Consider the following 21,593-nt stretch of genomic DNA (forward strand, 5'->3'; position numbering starts at 1 on the left):
ACAATTTTAAGTACATACCTAAACAATTTTAAGCGGGATGACATTTAGTTTCATCTTTGTCAAAAACAGCAGTCGTGTCTTACAATGAATATTAACGAAATTTATTTAACGGTTACTAAAAATAAATTATTATTGTTAAATGGTAAATAATAAAAACTATTTTAATATGTAAAATGAGGATTTCGTTGCGCTTTGCTTTTGGTTCTATTTGTTACTACAATAAAAACCTGTTAACTAAATGGAAAACTTAAAATATGTCGATATTTAGAGACGACCGTACAATTTGGGTTTCAATGTTTGGTCTAACCTTTCAGACAAATCAAGTAGCTAAAAAGAACGATTAATAATAAAGATTTTAACGATGTTAGCGGATCTTAGGCATGTCAGAGTTATCGGAATCAATGTGACCGATAAAATAATAATTGCACTGCACGTAAAACAAGTAATTGCAAGTGCAAACCCTTAAAAGCCTTGTCATATACCATAATAAAAAGGGTTTGTTTAAACAACCGCTATTCGGTAGTTAATTACTGTAAGATAATATCCTTGCTTTTAATGAAAATGGAAATTTTACTACGTTTAAAATTAAATTAATATTAATTTAATTTAATGCCGGGATAAATTATAAACAATAAGAAAATGTGGGGGAAAGTCTACTGGTTACCAAGAAAAAGAAAAATCTGGTCAGTGATTCCAAAAAATTGAAAAGGTTCATCGATTCAGGCTCCAAAATATTTAAATTTTATGAACTACCTATAAAAAGACGACATGGTTTCAATAATAAGGGCATATTCTTCTGTGGCTTATATAATTTTTTAAAAGATGTTTTGCTTTTATTCCTTAGAATACTTGATAGTAAGGAATTACCTTGTAAATTTAATAAAACCGCATTTTTCTTATTTATGAACCCAGCAAGCCCGTTTATGTTCCGTTTGTAAAAGATTTTTTTATTTTTTTACAAATCTATGTTGCTTCTTACAATGGGCTCATGTATTTCGTGTTTGCGCTGCCATAAAAGTTACAAAAATAATTAACACTTTTTTAACATTTTTAAACATCACTAACTAGCCAAAAAATTATTAATAAGTTAAAAAACTCAAAGTAAAAAAATAAATTTAAAAAATTAAAAATAAAATTTTAAAAACTAAAAACTTTTCAATTATTTATTCTGTATGTCATAAAATTTACTTTGTAGAGTTTACAGAAACTAATAGCATTTTTTTCTTATCTTACATTCCTTTAGCAAGACTAACCAACTATGTAATACAAGTAAAATTTCCTTTCAATTCCGATTTAATTTAATCATTCACCTATATACCAATATTTAAAACTTCATATTAGACTAATATTTTTTTATATAATGTTAATTATAGCATAAAATATTATTTTAATTTAGATTTATATAACATTAAAATTTACAGTCATATAATCTGTGACATTTAAATGATTTACAAATGATTATATTGGACAAGATCTGTGTGCTTGAGGTGATCAGATATTTAAAAAAAATACGGATCAGGATACTAGGTCACTAATAAGTAACTGCCACCTTACCACAAGTAAGCATCGTTAAACTGATTGGGGAGCGTTTAAATTTTAATTAAAATGTGTTGAAGTTTAATAATTAATATAAGGTCTTAGGAGATTTGTTCTTAGAGGTACTGTAAACAAAAAGTTGTGTGATTCGTAACAAAACCGGCCATTTTGATTTTTCCACAGACAACATGTATATAGACTCCATTAAACACTAGAAATTAATAAGGTGATTATTAGGTTCAGAAATAGTTCCATCTTATTTTGTTTCTACCTTTTTAGTTCTATAATTTTATGTAAATTTTTCTAAAATTAAATGATAACGAACACTTTTGACATTTTCTTTGACTTTTCCTATTTGAATAACTTCCGTTATCACATTACGTAAGTTCCAAATATTTACACTACATGAATGATTTACACCAAAAGATAATACCGTGAATGGACATGTAGGAAAACAAACGCGGAACCCAAAATAGAGGCACAAGAACATTATGTTTTCTAAATTATTTGAAAAGAATTTTCTTAAAAAAAAAATAGTGCATTTTGTTTGATGCCAGTATTTAAATGCTGGAAAAAAATTAATAAGTTCGTCTGTTTGTAAGGCATTTTTATTGTATTATTATTATTTTACACGGATGTGTTTGTCTGTACAAACCCACACGACATAAACAAACAATAATATGGCTTTTTATCTCTAAATGTAACGAGAATATTATAATGGAAGGATAAACAACAAATCTCGCCTGATTGCATACAAATATTTACTATAAAATTAAAATATAGCCTATTTTTTCAAATGAGGTATAATAGGTCTAATATTTTTTACCTAAATTACTGTTATATAACACAAAATGCGTTCAACCTAAACATATATGGCGTAGTATTTTGCTTGTATATTTTTTTATGATATCAATTAAATTGAATTTAATAAGTTCTTATACATATTATTATTTATTGATGAATCTTTTGAACTCGTAAGAATAAATGGTATTTTGTTAGTTAATTAATAGCGATTTCAATGATTATTCGTTTTCATTAATTTCCATAATGAAAATATATAACTACAATAGAGTTTTAGAATTAAGAGTCTAGAAAGCAATCACAAATTCCCGAAAAAAATACTGTAATATTGAACTCATAGTTTTTGAGTTTATCCACTCAATGTGAAAATAACGAGTGTACGTCGCTCCTCTCATTTCAAATCTCGAGGTTTTTCATATTTCCCATAATAACGTTAGAATTCTTGCAAAGAGTTTTTAACAATTTAAACCCCGTGACTGATTGTAAATGAAAATCTAATCTTTGACAGTTAAATATAAAAATTAAATAATTAAAATACTCCATACATTTAATTATAGTTAGGTACCTGTTTCCAAAAAATATATATTATAGTTTTTTTTTTATTCATACCTTATTTTATGTGACTAAATTTCAGTTGTGTTGTTCGTGACGATGATGCATTATTGCCATATCATGTTGTATTCTAATAACGCAATAAAAGGCATTAGAATGGTTATAAATGATTGCTGTAATTGAAGATATTTTATAACAGTCCATAGTTAAACATGTTAACCCGTCCGTTTATGTTCTGTTTAAAGGCGTATTTTTTCAATATTTAAACGTATCCCACGAGTATTATGTGTTTACTTATTACGACCAAAAAAAAGAACCTTTCATATCATAGAGCCACTTATCAGCGTTTTATGTCTAAATATCAGGAATATCTTTTTTAAACTTATCAAAAAAAAAAAAAACAGTTGTTCTTTTTCATAAATACGTATGTTTATTGATAATTTTGAAATTCTAAGACCGTTATTGATTATTTCTATGCTTTATTGTTCGTCATATTGTATATTAATTTGCGTAATAACGGCGCTGCGAAATATAACAGTCCTTGGGGCGACTAAATTTTAACGACAAAATAAGAAGTGCTCGAGTTAATACAATAAATTTTAATTTGAATTTTATCGTCTGCAATATATTTAGTAACCATAATTTTAGGAATATAATACATTCGTCGGTTCTGCTCTCTTTAAGTTCTCTCTCCATACAAAATATGTAGAGAGACATTTTATAATACTTAAACACAAAACAAGAAAGTTCATTAAAATCAATACATACAGCTTTTTTGTTATCTTCAACATTTTTTATTTCATTGTTTGACAAAAATACGAACTGAATAGTTTAATTTAGTTAAATGTAATAAAAATTAATTTTTTAAGTAAAATAAATAAGGTAGTATAAATATTTAATTTTCTAACATTTTATATTCTTGTGATTATATTAATCTGGCTAATATAAAAATTCGTTTGTCACCATTACAGGCTATAGACCTCAAAATCTATACCTGTTTTAGCCAATCTATTTTTTATTATTTTTATAATATACGGCTATACTGACCGCAAGTTTCTTTCGGTAATCTATTAATAAAAGCCAATATAGTTTTTTTTTTGTTATAATTTTTAGGATGAATGTGGCCAATAATTCTGTGCCATTTCCATTATTATATATTTTCTCAATTTTTATCCAGATATAATTAAAATTATTAAATAGTAATCAGTAAATTTCAAAACACTATATTCTATTTTTCTCTATAATAATTATTCATAAATGTAAACTATAAACTTACCGTTTCCCGTTATCTTGAAAATAAACAACACTATATATTAAATTCAGTTTGCCCCGCGTTTCGTGAGCGTGCGACTTGTTTCCACGGAACAGGTTAACTAAGCGGCTCTTGATAATGATAAGGCCTCGTGTTGACGTCTTAATTTATGAGAAAATGCGGAAATTGTTAAAATAGATTAGCTAATATAAAAAAAAAATTTATTTAGAGAGGCATCATTTTTTTATTTTATATATTTAAAAAAGTATTACATTTAAAGGGATTTTATTTAGTTGTATACAACCGAAGCCACAAGTAAAGAGAGGCAAGCTGTTTTCAAAGTGACAAAAGTTATTAAGTATTATTTTTATACAATTTAATAGAAATATAGCAAAAATATTTTATACATAATAAAATTTTCGTTAAATTAAATTCGCTAAAGCGTTTATTACTTTATATTTTTCTAAATAATCAAATATAATTTCTAACACGCTTCAGTGATAATCTTACACCATTATTCGAGCTCATACAAGATGTGCAGTTAATAATTTGGAACTAGTTTGACCGTTTAAAAATATTGGCTTTATGGAGCACAAAAAATTATTAGATTGTGATAGACAAGTGAAATTTATGTTGTTATACATATAATATAGATTTGATTTGTATATACTTTACAATGAAGATGAATGCATATACTTGTAGCTATAAATAGAATAGTTGTTAAGCGTTTGCTGTATAAAATCGTAAATTCAATATCATCTACGAACATTATAATACATACGTAAATAATTCAGCAGTGTAGTGTTTAATTTAGTTTAAGCAAAATAATCATCATCTCAACGGCACGTAATAATAAAATTGTTATACAAATAGGTTCAATTATTATGGATTTGTTTTGTATTAGTAATATGAATGCTACATTATTTTATGTCCAAGTTAGCAACGTCACGATACACACGTTAACAGTACATATTACATTCATAAAACTTCGCACATTATAGTATAAATGTAGGTTACAGATTGAGGAACGTGAAACGCTTCGTGTGTAGTGTGACAATGAAAACTTGGACTAAGCATACTGTTTGAATGTCTGTATACTTATATTACACAATCAGACAGACCATAACAAATATTTTGCATAATTTTGTTGTTATAGTACTGGAACGACCGCTGGGCAACGTTAAAACAAAAGTTCTTATAAAATTATGACAATGAAAAACTTTTCAAATATCTTATTTTACTTATTTTATTTTGTATCTTAATTAAGTCATGAAAACAGCTAATCTTTGTTCTTTTTTCCATCTCTAGGAATCTTTCATGGGACTTTATGAAACAAATTACGTTATTTTATTCGAATGTACTACTTTCAACACATTTTCCTACTGATTGAGAATCATATTTTTTAATTCTAAACTCAGCAAGGGCCCTCATAAGTGTATTATAATTTATTATTACTGTCAAAGTTTTTCATAATTCATTATATAAGTATTCATAAAGATTCGTCTGATGTAATTTTGTACAAGTATTCAGATGATGAGTTAATAAAAAAAAATCGTAAGGTGTAATACTAATGATTGACTATGTACGTAACTTAATCAACAAATATAATGCATAATTTTTAATATGATATATCTAGAATTTTTTTTTTCAATAACAACCATCAAGTTCCGTATATTTTAATTATTAAATATTTATATATTTTTTTCATAATTAATTTATAAAATATAAATCTCTGATTAAGTGTCTTACATACAATGACGTGACGCTGCTCGGGAAATTTGTTTAATGGTATTGCTATTCACGTATCTAGGAAAAAAGTATAACTTTCTGTCATAACAAATGTTGACGTTTGAAATATTATAAAGAAGTAATAAAATAAGGAACTTTGATTAATAAAATGTAAATGTCTTATAGAATTAAATTAAGTAGTTGTTTTCTTTGATAGTCTACGATTAATATTAATATAAGATCCACTGAGACATTAGGATTTAAAAAGGTGCTTACAACAATCCAAGCAGCAATTAAAATGACGAGATACATAAATATTTTTCTATTTAATCTATAATACAAAATCTACAATAATTCTACTACCTAAAATTTATACAAAATATATATATATTAAATTTACTATAGAATAACATCTGCCTCATAACATAAACTGACGATCGTGCGCCGTGTTGAGAAACAATCCTTTCATTCTCAACTCACCTCAGTTCAATTGCAATCCTTGAACCGCACAATATTGTCATTATCTTTATTGCAAAATAACTGCTCCCACAAACTAATGTTATCGACTTTATTTAACATAACAGATTGGTTTAACGGCAAAATTTTATAAACCTGAGGTCAAAAAGACAGTCCACACGGTGTGACAAGTTCGCCATTTCGGATTCCCCACCACGTTTGATTTTTTAATCCTTTAACAGTCTCATTACAGTGTATAAAAATAGCTAGGACGGAATAGACGTAGATTTTAAAAGACGTCACTGGTTAGTTGATAACTGAAGGTGTATTTGATACTTTTAATTTAATATTTACAGCAATTTTTGGAGAATGAATAAGTTACATGAATATCTTGGCAAAAAATATTAGGAAACGATTTTTTGATATGAGGTTTAAAAGATTTTGAGAAATTTTGCATAATTATATAATACTTTATTTAAAGAAAACTAAGATTTACGGATAAACTACGCGTTTCTTTATAATTTTATAAACAACTGTTTGCCCATCATCACGGTTGCTGCAAAAGAAACCGAAATGAAACTACTAAGATTTTCGAGTGTATTCATTTAAATGAAATTAAGATTTGCGGATATCATTAATGACTCTATTATAATGTAGCACTAGTTGATATTTTAATATAAGTTATAGTATTGTCATGGAAGATATGTAGGCTACAGGTATTTATACCATTATCCGCAGACTTAAACAAAGTTCCATAGACGACATCTGGTACTTGCAAGACAAACTCTTGGAAGACTGTGCCCTCCTTATCGTATTATTTTAAGTGTTAAAGTTGCATGAAAGTTATTGTACTTATATTGTTAGAGACCGCTACTAATTAATTCACTACGGGTCTTAACTCTATCGTCATTCTACAGAAACATTTTTTACGGTATTAAAAATTCGTAAATGACATTGAAATAAATGATAGTAAAATACCTAAGTTAAAGGTTATTTTTTTCTTTTATGATGAATGATACAGGTCCAGCGACAGAGATGAAAGCGACACATTTGTTTATAGAATGTTATTTTGTTGTTCTTCTCGGATTTTCAATTATCACATATATGGAAGTAAGTATTTTTAGTTCGTAATACTTCCTCGGAATCAAGAGTTGGGCAAATCTTTTATTAATTTTTCTTATACATCATCAACTTCGTATTTATAAAAAAATACAACGTTAAATACTGTTTAACACTGTCTTCAAAATGTTAAACAATCCAATAAAAATGAAGTTAATAAAAATAAAACCAGTTAATTATTGACATAGATTACGGAACTCTAATTTGAAAGCAAGATGCTGTAGGCACATGTTTATTCTTAGTGTAATAGTAATCAATCTGGGAAAAATTTAATATATTTACCTCGTATAACTGTATATATTTTTAAATGAAACAGTAATCTAAATTACAAATAAATTTGCGTGACATAAATAGTTAATTTTGACATAAACAATTCAACATATGACAAAAAAATTATAGATTATTTAAGATCTACAGCAAAAAAAAAAATAGGATTTATAGATCTAAACGTAAATTTAAAAAAATTATTTAGATGAAGTCTTTATATTGTAGCTTTATTAACTACATACTTATAAATTGTATTTAAAAAACACATGAAATAAATAGCAAGGCAATCTTTATAATAGTTTCCACATCATGAATGCTATCACTGTTTGAGAAACTGATAATGACGAATAATAATCTAAGGCTTAAGGTATTTGGAACTATTTATATAATTATTATATGTACTTTTGTTATTAATTTCTTAAGATTTTAATTAATTTCTTTCTTCATTTTATTACTCCAAAAACAATTTTATTTTCATTAGTTATATTCAATGCATTATTTTATTTTTCCATGTATGTATACGCAACTTTATTACAACCCTGAGAATAAAAAACAATCACATATTGCTCAATGAGGTTTAAATTAATTTTAATCTGTACTCGTTTGTGACAAAACCGATTATTACCAAGTTACTTTCAATATAGCATGAAAATGGAATACAAGACTCGTTCTTTGAATATTTATTTGCTGTGTGAACTAATTTATCGTTTAATCGTAAAATAAACTGAATGTATTCAATTATAAACAAAAAGACAATTTAAATCGTACATCCGTCGTATGTAAGATAATTTGGCTTTTTTTTTAAATCTAACAACAAAATTGTACTTCGCAGGTAATCTTTTTAGAAAATACAAGAAGCTAGAAAAATTATTTTCAAGCGAGAAAAGAATCTCACTTTGGTATCCCTTGAGGTTTTGACACAAAGACACAAGTATATATTTTTTTATTATAATGTAATGAATTTTGCTTAGTCTGTTGTAAATTTAATAGGCACAATATTTGAAGTCTTTCTTTAATACAAACAACTAATTAATTAATAATTCTCTCAACAAAATTTATTAACCGATTGCAAACTTCTGTTGACTGGCAACATTTTTCGGTTTGGTTGGATTTGACGAACTTTTAATTCAAAAATAGAATAAAGTAAGGTATAAATGAAACAAACTTTAATTTTATGTCTTTTATTTCTTATAACAATTCTACTATTTCAGACGCGTTCAACAATTGCAATTACAAATGTTGTCAAAAAATTTTTTTTTTTCGATTCCATTAAATAGCAAAACATACAAATATAAACTATCTAAAATTAAATTATCTTATACACATATGACATCCGTTTCTTTATTTCAATGGAATTGTATTACTAAATTTGACTACAGATATCAAAGAGAAGGTATGTCATACAAGTTGAAATAAATAAATAAATAAAACTAGGACAAAGACTCGCATCAGAGGACTCAGATTTCAACTACATCATAACACGTTATAACTGATACTGCCGACCTGAACTACGCAGTTTAATATAAAATTTTAAACTAATTGTATTTAAAAGCAGTTTTTTAAAGTATATATATACTAGCATTCCCTTATTGACGGTATGTATATTGGTTCTCGTTATTTACACATGCACTATGTTTTTATATGATGGGTATCGAGTATAACAGTTTTATGTATATCGAAATATAAAACTGATAATATTTATATGATAAAATAAAATATACGGTTACTAGAGGAATATACCGTCTAAGATATATTATATTTCAGTATTTGTAAACCCATCGGATATATAAGTGATTTGGATATTTTTTTTCATTTTCAATCAATTTATTACGTTTTTAAAATGGATGTAGTTTATTGTTTATTAATGTGACAGGCGTGTTATATGAGAATTCGTTCATATATTAAATACACCGTCAACTCACAAGACTGATTATTTTTTTCGGTAATTTTTATCGACCCACTAACATCAAACATAGTGCAATTATATTGGATCTAAACTGTATATAAAATTTTGCTACTTAAATATCAAATTATAAAAAGTCAACACGTCCTACACCGTAACTTGTACAGTGCTACTTCGATTACAATTAAGTCGTACGCGATGCTTAAAAACTTTCATTTTGAACCAAAAAAAAAAATCTATTTATAACGGAAAGTAAAAAGTTTAATATTCCACAATTAGGCCTATTATAAACAGTGTTGTCAATCATAACAAAGTAGCACTATATGAGATACTGATTGATGTTAAAACAGATCTCAACCGCCGCGTAGTCGATGACGAAGTGTCTTAACCTAGAACATCTAACTCTTCCATCCCGAGTTTCCATACAAAAGCCCAGAAAATACTAGATTATATATCAGAAGCGTATTTATTTTACATCGTCTTAAAAGCACAAAACTACTAACTGATTTTATAGACTCGACGCTTTCACACCGACACCTCCACGCCGAAATCCAGCTAACAACGAGTCCAATCGCTACACCACACACGTGACGTTGAGCGTTTCACGTTCTACAAACTACGTTAATTGTATAGTCTTCGGAGAATTATAAACGGGAACCCTTTAACGATACGTATGAAGTGTGAGGATGCGGACTTGTGGTAGCCGCCTGTGGTAGCTCTATTCTACAATGTATTTTCCATTACATGATGCCGATAACTAGGATATTATATGGTGATGAAGATTTTTTTTATTTATTTCCGATTATACTCCATACGATATTTAATACACGTGTGTTATAATAGTGCATAATTCAGTTTATACAGACGTTATATTATTAGTATGTTTATGTTATAACGGTGTGATGTGAGAGCGTCAAGTCCAGCGTACTTATACTATCAACAGCTGTCTAATGTTCTTGGTCTGATGTTTCCACGTTCTCTGTTTGTGCAAATTTCAAGAAAACCTGCTCCAGGGTCGTCTGACTGAAACTGTACTCCACTATGTTCAGCTTTTCTTTCGCTTCAAAATTTTCAATTTCGTTATTAATATTATTTCATAGAATTACTTACATGAGACAAAGACGAGCTATGGGAAAAAATGTGTCCAGATTATGGAATTTATAAATATATGATATATATTTAAAACTCACCCTCCTCTATCTGCTGGAAGCAGCTGGCGAGGCTGGAGACGGAGCTCTGTGGAACAGAGAACACGAGACGCTCAGCGAAGCTCTCCTCGAGCGTGGCGGCCGGGAACAGTGAGCCCACCAGCGCGATCGCTGCCTCAGCACACGCGCCACCGCTAGACTCAGTACTGTGGGGACCAGGGTACACTTCACTATCAGAATCCCTCCAAAAAGATAATTAAAATCTTTTGTAGTGTTTTCTAATAAGCATTATCACGTGGAGCCGTTAAAAATATATCTGATGTCGTAACTTCGGCTAACTGATATATAACCTTAGATATTTTTCTTACAATCCATTTATTATCCATTGGCTAAATTATAATCGTAATCGTAAAATATAAATATGGTTGTCAATTAAAACATCAATTAACATTAATCGAGCAGAAAATGTGAAGGTCGTCTGAGATTGCTTTAAAGTAAAAGCTAGTATTTGTATCCCACACTTCACTCACCGCTGATGATGCAGTCTCATAGACGGTGTGTTCCCGACCAGCGGTGTGTGAATGCTGACATCCACAGCCTCACCCTCACCCTCACCTTCACCCTCAATATCACCTTCGCGCCCACAATCACCCCCACCAGAACCTTGACCGGAGCCAGCTTGTTAAAAGACAAGTGAGCCAAATTGTTACTTTTTGCATCAATTCTATATAAATAAGCAGAAGTATTGTAGTATCTAGAATCTTGTATAGAAGTGTTAACTTAAATTACCTTCATCAGCCTCTTCCAAGGACGGTGAGTTGTCTTGAGACCGCAGAGGTGATGGAGTCATAGACAGATCTGTTTCTAACATCTGTCAATGAAATTTAATAAAGTCCTAGTCCATTGGATGACAAAACCATACATATAATTCACAATAATTATTAAAACACGCAAAACTATTTATCACATTATATAATCCGTAATTATATGTGTGTCAAAAAACTATACCGTGGATTTCTGATTGTTTTGTCCTATCTTCATCTCTAACGTGTAACCCGCGCCGTACAAATTTTTCAAATGTTGCGTGGAACCGATACACCTGGGAGACAAATCACGCATTATAATAACAATCGGACATTCGTATAAGTTTAGAGAGAACTAAATATTTTCACCTCAAACCTCCTTTCACCATAATCCCAACTCTAGAACATAACGCATCAGCCTCTTCCATGGAATGTGTTGTCAGTATAGCACCTTTTTTGCCCTATTGAATAAAAATTAAAAACAAATAAGACTAGTATGCGAGAATCTTTTTAAATGGAATTGAGTTTTTTTTTTTTGTATACCTGGAAGCTCGCCAGTATGGTGTCCCAGAGGAACCGTTTGCTGCGAGGGTCCATGCCGGTTGAAGGTTCGTCCAGGAGGGCTACCCTCGGCGAGCCAACTAACGCCAGAGCGAAGGACAACTTCCTCCTGGTACCACCAGAACACTCCTCCGCGTTCTTACCAGCGTGCTCCGCGATCTGGAGACCGTGTAGGTAGGCCTCCACGATACTGTGGATGGTTACATAAATTTGTTATGATAAATCACTTCTTTTGTCAAATATGATTAGTTGAATTCGTAATAGAAATAGTAATAGTAGCTTATGTATATAATGTTTCGTTAAAAAAAAAACAACTGAAAATTTACATTTATATAGATAAGTGTATAAAGCATGGAACATAACATAAGCAGCTAAAAAAATCCTTCAATATTTCATTTATATTAAGTTTTTTTTTACCGAGGTGTGTCAGCTTTGCTGATTCCTCGTATGGCGGCGTAACACTCGATATGTTCCCTGATGGTGACGTTCTTCCAGAGCGCGTCGTGTTGTGGACAGTAGCCTAACATCTGGAAGGCGCTGGATTGAGCCTCCTCTATGTTCTGACCGCCCAGCATCACCTGCGAGGAAATTATGACATCACATGACATTTATATTTCTTATTATAATTGAGTGAATCCTGTCGAACGCTATACTGGCGACTCGAGCCATTCATCTACGAAGATGATCTCGGCAACCGAAAGTCAGAACGAGTCGATTTTTTTTTGTTCGATAGCTCAGTTATCTCGGTTGATATTTGTGAAAGAAAAATTAATCGAACCACTTGTTCGGTGCTGAGACGCTGAGGTCGTTTCACTCAACATACACCGAAATTTCTTTTAGAGAATACGAGAATAAGATGCGAAAGGTGCATCTCCTAGTAAGAAATGATTCATGTACATAAATGGAAGGTATTTATTGTATGTATGTTATAGACGTGAAACTGACGGTGCCGCAGGAGAGTCTCTCCTCAGCGGTGATGATCTTCATGGTGGTGGTCTTCCCGGCTCCGTTGTGTCCCAGCAGACCGAACACCTCGCCGCCGTGCACCGCCAGCGACAGGCGGGCGAGGGCCGCGCGCCTCGAGCACTCCCCCTCACCACAGCAGGCGCCACTCCGGGAGTTACGCAGCTTGTACTCCTTGCGAAGGTTCTGATGAAAGACTGTCACTATGAATATATGAAGTTCGATGTTTATATATCTCAGTTGTTCGATGAAAGCTATGTGAATGTAGCTGACGTGAACGAGCAGCGCCGGCGGTGTGCTGTCCTGCTGAGTGCGTTGTGCGTGCAGCAGAGCGCCGACACGCCGCCGCTCGCGTCGCACGTCCTCGTCCTCTAGACCGTCGGCCACCTCGGCCTCCACGTCCGCTTTCTCTGATGTACTGCTCTTGCGCTGGTTATATTATTATAACCACAATTAATAACTCGCTCATAATAAATTACCAATAAAGTAAACGAGTAGATGGACAAATGAACATGCAGACAGCTAGTCATTGAGAAACTTAAAAAAAAAATGATTCGTTACAAATCAATAAGCTTAATATATTTTATACATTAACAAAAGAAATATTATCTAAATAGAATTCACCGGCCATAATCGCCCTCCAGACTTGAGTCTATCAGCAGCCAACAAAGCAGCCCCACAGACCGGGACATGTAGTAGCATAGCTGCGATGAGGACCCACACCTCCGCCGTGAAGTAGCTGCTGAGGTCCGGCACCGTACATAGACCGCGGAGGTTACACGTCAGGTATACCCTGGAGTAGGCAGAGGACTTCAATTAGGGTCGTAATGTAAGAAAAACAGAAACTGTCATATAAGAAACAAATAATTTTACGATTTTAAAAAATTTAACATTACTATGGTATATGTGACTCACCTATCAACATAGTATATGATGGCGTAAGGTATGTACATAACGTCTAGAAAACTGAACACTAGGTGGAGATAGAACGCTATGTTGGAACCTGGAATTGATATTAAAATATTAGAAGAAGAAGTTCTGAATCGATTATCAAATTATTGGTTGAGATAATAAAATACTCACCCCATTTGAAAGTATCGAGAACAGCTACCAGAATGAACGGTATGACTCCGACCCAGGTTGTTATATTGGGCATGATGCTCTGAGCGGAGTCCATCTTGTCGAAGATGTATGAGAGGCAGGTGTTGAACAAGATGGCGGAGGGGCTGTACAGTAACAGCAGGAAGCAGAGCATTGTGATGGCGGAACCGTTCGTCAGGCTTGGGATATCGTTCACCATCACCTGGATGATAGACTCGTTGAGATCACATTTAATGAATAAAACACTAATGTTTAGTATATATTTGTTAGAAAATAAAATTCATTTTTTATATTTACAACTATCTTCTCATAAAAACCAAATTACTTCAATTGAAATAAATACTTTGGGTTTAACTTGTGTTATTAATTCCACATCTAATATAAAACTTAAAAATAGCAATTATGTAAACATTAATCATAAAATTTTTCGTCATTACTATTATGTTTTACTTTAAAAACCTAGGTAATGGTAATTTTGTTATAGGACTCGGACTCTCACCAGGGCCAGTACACCAGCGCTAGTAACCACCATGATGAAGATGAGAATAGTGAAGTAAGTAAGGAAATACATGCTCATAGATAGGCCGTTCACTCGCAGCTGGTTCTTGGCTTTGATCTGGATACAAAATACACTCATCAAATAAATTCAAGAAGTAATAATAATTACAACTGCATCTTTAGTTTGTATATTGATATAGCGCCATCTATTGACAAAATTATAGTACCTCTCTATCATAAACAATGTCCACAGCGAGCGTGACGGGGACCAGAGCGAATATCATCCCCATGAAAATTGCACACACTACGTTCCCAAGATTGAACTCCTCCTGCTGCTCGGTCTGCTGGAAGGGATGTGTGAGGACCTCGATAGGGCGGAAGTTGTCCAACTGGTTCGTGGATGACATTAGTACCCTGATCATGAATAAGACGAGGGACCTTATTGAACGCTTTCAATTTTTTCTATACACTAGTAATATTAAAAATGGAGAAGCTTTTTGTGCAGGTATTTGTTAGTTCCACAACGCTAAAAATGATATCTTCATCGGATGATATTTTGTATCCAAGATATTTTTGTACTGCAATGACATTCTCATTACTTGTAGTACCTTTGGCTACTAAACTCTTCAAAAGCTGAATAGGAAACATCAAACGTAGGAGCAAAGCCGTGGAATAAATTTAGTAGGTCCCAGGTTTAAAGTTATTATACTCTGCTATACTTGTACATGTTGAAGACTTTATTCAAAGATATTTAGTTGAAAAAATTAAAAGGTTTTATTAAGGACTTAAAGTAAATGACGTGAAAGTTTTAGGCGTCATAGTAGCTAACTGGTGCCTGAACTGAAAACTAACCTGTATATAGTATTGTCCAACAAGTTTATTATAATTGGCAAACTGTGTGTGTATGTACTATTGTAGTACGCCATTATGTTCCCAAACGACACGAGGCTGTCCTTCAAACTGAATGCTCCAAAATTCTCCATATCTAGCAAACTAGAGAAGTTCCCATCAAACATGTCAATGGGATGAGCTCCGAAAGTTTCCAAGGAATCCCTAAATTGATCAATTTGTTCCATATTGTCAGATTCACTAAACAAAGCGATGGGTGTTTTATTGAAATACGCGTTAGGATCCAATTTTAGTGGCTGCATGCGAAAAAATACAATCTGGCGGGACTTCATGTATAACCCCAAAGCGCAGGAAACTGAAAGAAATATAAAGACTTTAAAACAAACTTTCATAAATAACACCATAAAATTTTGAACAACTAACAAGGATTACTCTGTTTAAACAAGTAAGACAAAAAGCTTTTATGGCCATAGGTTTGTGTACATATAATATACAGATAATAATAAAAAAATATTGTACCTTATTAAAATTATCACCAGGGAATGTTACTTAACTATATATACATATACTTCTATGTTCGTCTATAGGACACATTCAATTATTTCTTTTACTCACTGATAGGCATGAAGATCATGACGTATAGCTTGTAAGGGTCCCGTATCATTCGCACGGTTCGGATGTAAACGAGAGCGCAGAATGTGCGCCAACATGACGGACGTGTCACTAGGGCTTCGCTGAGGGCATCTACGGAAACTGGTGCTTCAGGGGTAACCTGACCGTCAGAAAGCTACATGGAGACTTAGGAATATCTATCTTCATGATATTATTTAGTACCTAACCTTAATCTAAATTCTCTAAATAACCAACAATCATTCACATTGCAGGATATTTTTAAAACACTAATACCAAAACATAATGTTCATAAAATGTAAGTTTGTTTACTTAAAATAACCACCTAAGGTGATCAGAACGTATCCTTGGAAGTGGGTTAAGAAACTTTTTGGGGTGCTATGTTCTGTCCTCGACTTCTTCCGTCTAATTCGGAATTAATAAGTAAAGTAATATTGTATTTGTTTATCTTGTAACTTGTCGGTTACACGGAGTTTGGAGAAAAATTTTATACAAATCTTCTGAAGTGTTTGGATAGTTTTCCTTACAAACGGTAAACATATTTTTAAAGAACTATTTAACAAATATTCATACATAGGATACACATACACATTTTCGCATTTAAAATATAAATAATATTTTACTCTTGTTTTGTAAACGATGGCTATTTAATATGAACAACAACCTACATTTACCTACAGTTACTTCTTTCTCAAAACGTAACAGTGAATTGGACGACCCAATCACTAAATACTTTTTATAGTTATTAGTTACCGCTATTTACTATATCGATCCACATAAACGAGTGTTTTATGTATATAAAAAATATCTTTATTAAGGAAATTATTTTATTTCTGAATCAAAATTTTAAGAAAAACCGATCAAACAAGGTTTGGTTGGTGATGAAACGTGCCATCTGAATAAAAAGTTCTTTCGATTAACGAATGGGAGGGTGGGAAGTACCTACCACTAAATCCAATCCTGACGAGTATTTTCATAGGATTCTCTTAAGACGCGACGAGGAAGCGGATGTTATATTTTATGAAGATTCTTTACCTTATTTACCTTAACGTGTTCGACTCCATGCGTGGTGGAGTGAAGTGCGTGCGAGGCGGCCGGTGTCGGCAGGGAAGTTGTCTTCTGCTGCTCTTTGTCATTCAATTCCTTTAATACGAACATTATTGATAATGTAAATAACATTTTACCCACTACTTCTGTAAAGTTGGAAGGTAATCTTCGCAGTAACATAAAATATATTATATTTTGCAGAGACATATGCTCAATAGGGTTTTTTTCTGGAAAAAGGGACACGATCTGTTAGACTTCCGATCTAACCTAACAGCGGGTTAAGAGAGCGTCCAAACTATATGACAAAATACCAAATACGTTCCTGACCTGATAGCTTAAGGTCTTGCTTTGGAGCGACAAGCTTCTGGAGAGGGCGCGGGCCCTCACCAGCTTCACGGACGACACTCCCTCAACTGCTTCTGTCTCTTCAGCGTTTTCTCCCTCCAGACTGAGGAACACCTCCTCAAGGGTCGTCATTGATACACCGTAACTTGTGATACCTGAGTGAAGTTTATATATTATTGTTTTTTTAATGAAAACCGAAAACCAAAAATGAAAAACTGATTACGATATTGATTTTTGTTATAATAATTACTCATTCTGTTTAGTGACGGTTATCGTAAATCCGCTAATTCTCGGTAAATATTTAAAAAAGTTGCTTGTAACTTATTAGTACAATTTGATTTAGATTTTTAAATAACAATAACATCAGGTGTCAGAACGAAAAGCAGAGATCAATGGCAATTTAACTTTTTGCATCGGAGAAGAATATAATAGGTTTGTCCACCAATTTCAATGTCTCTTAAAATATAGGTGTTTATGCCTTTTTGCATTTCAAGTTGTAAATTTTAAAACAACGAACTAATTATTTTTATGATTAGTTACGTGACTATAATCATTTTCCTTAGAAAGTCAAATGACTGCATGTAACTAAGCTGCAGTGAAATATTACATATTAAACAAAACAAATAATATATTTTTCACATTGTCGTTTGTTCTCCTTTAGAACTTTGGACATATATATTTTTAAATTGATTGGCAATATAAGAAGTAACATGAAGAACAACTTTATTGTTGTTAAAGCGTATTTTAAAAAAAAGACAAAGCTGAGATGATCTTGATTTGAACATTATATGAGTAATATTGAATATTTAAAAAAAAACACCACCTTATTAGGCGAGTCTCTTAAGGTCTTTAAATCAATGATAAAAAAAAATCGATGTTCCAATGGAATTTGTTTGTTATTCATCCACCAGTAAGTGTTTAGTTTGGGGCATTACATTACTAAGATTCTGAATAGTGCCAGTCGTTTGTATTATTCATTTACTTACCTAGTCTATTGGTCTTTTCTCGTATCTCTAACTCGATAGCCTGAAAGAGTGGGGGGAACAAGTGTACAGTATAGTGCGGCAGGATGTAGGACAGCTCGCGACCATGACGACGAGCCTTCTCCGCCCGGGGAACGTGACCGCGGACCAGGCGGGTGATCTGGTGCTCACGACATGCGCCTAGGTTTTATTAACGAAAAATAATCCTTTACATAACACCATATCCATCTATATGAAAAATTTCTTGAGCACAAAACTAATATCCTCGATTTACCGTCTAATACCAGCGTCAGATGATATCCGATACCGAATTTGTTCTTCAGAAATAGTGACGTACCAGCACAGCGAACCTGCAGAAAAATCAAAACAAAAACAGATTGACGTAGGAGCTTGAATGGTGAATTTTGAAGTAAGTAGAGTTCACAAACTCTCACCCGTCCTTTGCTTATAACAGCCTTCCTATCCCCGAGAATGTCCGCCTCGTCCATGAAGTGAGTGGTGAGGAGCAGCACCCGACCGCGACGAGCTCGCTGTAACACGCGCCAGGTCTGTCGACGGGAGACAGGGTCCACGCCAGCAGTCGGCTCATCCAGAATTATGATCTGGATTGAAAAATTCAATTTTATGTAGATTTCTCTATGGGAAATTACAGCATTTTCTTGGCCAGTACATGAGTACTAACAAATTTAGTAACGTAAGAACGTTTCCTATTAAAAATAAGAACAACTTGGCACGTTCATTAGGAGAGTAAGACAGTCCTTAAGGCTCATTTAAGAAGTATTACATGACAATAAGCGGATATAAAAATATTGGCTGTTATCCTGGACACACGAAGAGGAACATCCGTACATGAGTTAGTTAAGATAACGAATATAGTAAGATTATTAATAAGGCTATAGAATTAAACAATAATAATTTCAATAGAGAAGAATATTGACCTTCATTTTAAAAATCATGTAATCCGTCCCTGAAATGCTTGAGAAACAGTTAAAATATATATGTATGTAAAATTACTTCCTACCTTTGGATCCCCTATAAAAGCTATGGCGATGCTAAGTTTTCTCTTCTGACCCCCCGAAAGATGTTTGGAGAACACGTGCATTTGATCCAAGAGACCCACCTCCGATAACGCCCTCTGAACTTCACCCGGAACACGCTTACGGGGGATACCCTAAAAGGTAATACATTTTTTTTTTGTATTTCTTTTATCTAGTTTGTAGAGTTAAGAAAAATGCTTTCTCAAGGTAAAAATTTTACCGTTCTTCTTTCACACCAACATAGAAGTTTAGATGTAAAAGAAGCATTGTACGACTGTCCAAAAGAAAAAATTGCTTAAAATGTAAATGCGTTTGTTTATAGTGTAATCAATGAATATAAATAGTCTTTCACTGACTTCACCAGGGCGAGGCGAACTTGTACTAAACATAGAGGTTTGAGCATGGAAGATTTGTTATTTAATAGGCACTATGACCACATTTGTCAGTTCCAACCTTAACAGCCGCGAAGAACTGAAGGTGTTCCTTGACGGAGAGAAGGTCGAACAACACGTCCTGCTGCGGGCACACTCCTATCATTTGACGGATCTCGTGCATGTCGTTAGGATCTCTAAAACAAGAAAGAAACGAGGTCGTTCAAGAAAAACAAGATATAACAATTTTTATTATCATGAGTGATCTCTGGAATATATTTTTAAAAGTTTGAGAATATTTTTAATACCCAGATGTAAAACATTCATAACGACTTTATCAACCAATGTGAAATGCTACCGACTAATTATTATCAATTGAAACCTAAGCTACATAATTCTATAAAGATTTATCATTTGTTATATGTTACTTCAGTAATTTTTTATCAATAATAATAATATTGTATCAGTGCTGTAAAATAAACTGTTGATAGTTGAGTTAGACACAAGTCTAACTTACCTGACATCCAGACCATAGACATAAGCAGTCCCAGCTGTAGGAGAAGTGAGGCCGGTAAGGATGTTGAAGAGTGTCGACTTCCCAGCTCCGTTGTGACCCAGCACCGCCGTGATCTGACCCTCGTATATACTCAGGTCGATACCGTCAATAGCCTTGACCTCCGGTCTTCGGCAGTGCCGGAAACTTTTTTGGAGACCAACTATCCTTATCGCTTCTTTATCTTGTAGTTCCCTATTGGTGATATTCGAAATAAAATAAAAAAACAATTTTAGTTTTTTAAGTTGACTCCCACACTGAAATTTTATGAAATGCTTCATCTGCCAGGAGTTTAGCCTAATTTGTGGACCTAATATTTCAATATAGATTGTACAAAATTACTTATCAGTGCGGATTTTAATCTAGTGATATTCAGGGTCCACACACATGTCATCGTATATATTATTATTTCTTTTTGTTACCAGAAATAATTTTCTTATTTGTTTTTAGTATTATTAACTTATATCCAGACCATTCACCAGGGCTGCCACCGAAAAAGGTGGAGACCTCACATACAAATTAAATTATATGAAATAAAATTACAGATATATAATTCCTTTCAAAAGATCTCATTCATTTGCTGATACAATAAAGCAAATATCTGTAAGATCTGCAATGTAAATTCTTATTTAAACAGTAAGACATTTTTCCGATATTTTTTTTTATTCGTTTTTTTTATTATTTAAGAGATTTTCATTTTAATAGTGTGAACCAACGTTTACTTGGTAATTCATATATAAATAAAGGTTTGACTGTGTTAGATGATTTACTATTAGACCGACGTAACCAACGTATCCTTTAATATGTGACAGATATTAGTGTGCCTAAAGCATAAGATAAAAATGTCTGATGATTTTCCGCTTATATTAAATGTATATAAATACATATGTTACAGTAAAGCTATGAAAGGCAGTCTTTAAGACTATTTGGCCAAATTTAGTGACACTGTGACGAAACTCTAAATACAATACTTTTAGGTATGAATTTAAAATATTGTTGAACCTGTCTTGTTCTGTGTCCGCCGCGTTAACTTTACGCGAATTATTAATAATTAATGAGATTTGTCGATAATTGCGGATGGTCACATTGA

The 21,593-nt window shown here is 32.4% G+C and overlaps 2 protein-coding genes across 7 annotated transcripts in view; both read right to left on the minus strand.

The window, feature by feature from the left end:
- The window catches only part of LOC116777543 (prestin), a 31,603-nt gene extending 25,198 nt beyond the window's left edge, over positions 1–6,405 (minus strand). The window contains exon 1 of one of the 2 annotated variants that reach the window (XM_061526176.1): positions 6,350–6,405. In XM_061526176.1, coding sequence (XP_061382160.1) covers positions 6,350–6,390 — 41 coding nt within the window. In that variant the 5' untranslated portion in view covers positions 6,391–6,405. Of the gene's footprint in view, positions 1–4,165; positions 4,263–6,349 lie in introns of those variants that run through there. The other variant, XM_032671156.2, reaches the window with a different exon arrangement.
- A 2,471-nt stretch (positions 6,406–8,876) lies between these two features.
- Positions 8,877–21,593, minus strand: part of LOC116777770 (cholesterol transporter ABCA5-like) — a 29,860-nt gene continuing 17,143 nt past the window's right edge. Inside the window, exons 12-36 of one of the 5 annotated variants that reach the window (XM_061526081.1) lie at positions 20,468–20,698; positions 20,033–20,147; positions 19,564–19,713; positions 18,977–19,144; positions 18,817–18,892; positions 18,546–18,722; positions 17,542–17,714; positions 17,212–17,310; positions 16,153–16,309; positions 15,541–15,892; positions 14,916–15,102; positions 14,690–14,806; positions 14,173–14,392; positions 14,005–14,092; positions 13,714–13,882; positions 13,363–13,518; positions 13,072–13,275; positions 12,544–12,704; positions 12,109–12,316; positions 11,935–12,026; positions 11,771–11,861; positions 11,552–11,633; positions 11,293–11,440; positions 10,805–10,968; positions 8,877–10,674 (exon numbers count right to left, since the gene is read on the minus strand). In XM_061526081.1, coding sequence (XP_061382065.1) covers positions 10,562–10,674; positions 10,805–10,968; positions 11,293–11,440; positions 11,552–11,633; positions 11,771–11,861; positions 11,935–12,026; positions 12,109–12,316; positions 12,544–12,704; positions 13,072–13,275; positions 13,363–13,518; positions 13,714–13,882; positions 14,005–14,092; positions 14,173–14,392; positions 14,690–14,806; positions 14,916–15,102; positions 15,541–15,892; positions 16,153–16,309; positions 17,212–17,310; positions 17,542–17,714; positions 18,546–18,722; positions 18,817–18,892; positions 18,977–19,144; positions 19,564–19,713; positions 20,033–20,147; positions 20,468–20,698 — 3,898 coding nt within the window. In that variant the 3' untranslated portion in view covers positions 8,877–10,561. Of the gene's footprint in view, positions 10,675–10,804; positions 10,969–11,292; positions 11,441–11,551; positions 11,634–11,770; positions 11,862–11,934; positions 12,027–12,108; positions 12,317–12,543; positions 12,705–13,071; positions 13,276–13,362; positions 13,519–13,713; positions 13,883–14,004; positions 14,093–14,172; positions 14,393–14,689; positions 14,807–14,915; positions 15,103–15,540; positions 15,893–16,152; positions 16,325–17,202; positions 17,311–17,541; positions 17,715–18,545; positions 18,723–18,816; positions 18,893–18,976; positions 19,145–19,563; positions 19,714–20,032; positions 20,148–20,467; positions 20,699–21,593 lie in introns of all 5 variants that reach the window. The other 4 variants (XM_061526078.1, XM_061526079.1, XM_061526080.1 and 1 more) reach the window with 4 other exon arrangements.

This window comes from Danaus plexippus, chromosome Z, assembly GCF_018135715.1.
Source record: "Danaus plexippus chromosome Z, MEX_DaPlex, whole genome shotgun sequence".
NCBI classification, from domain to species: Eukaryota; Metazoa; Arthropoda; class Insecta; order Lepidoptera; family Nymphalidae; genus Danaus; species Danaus plexippus.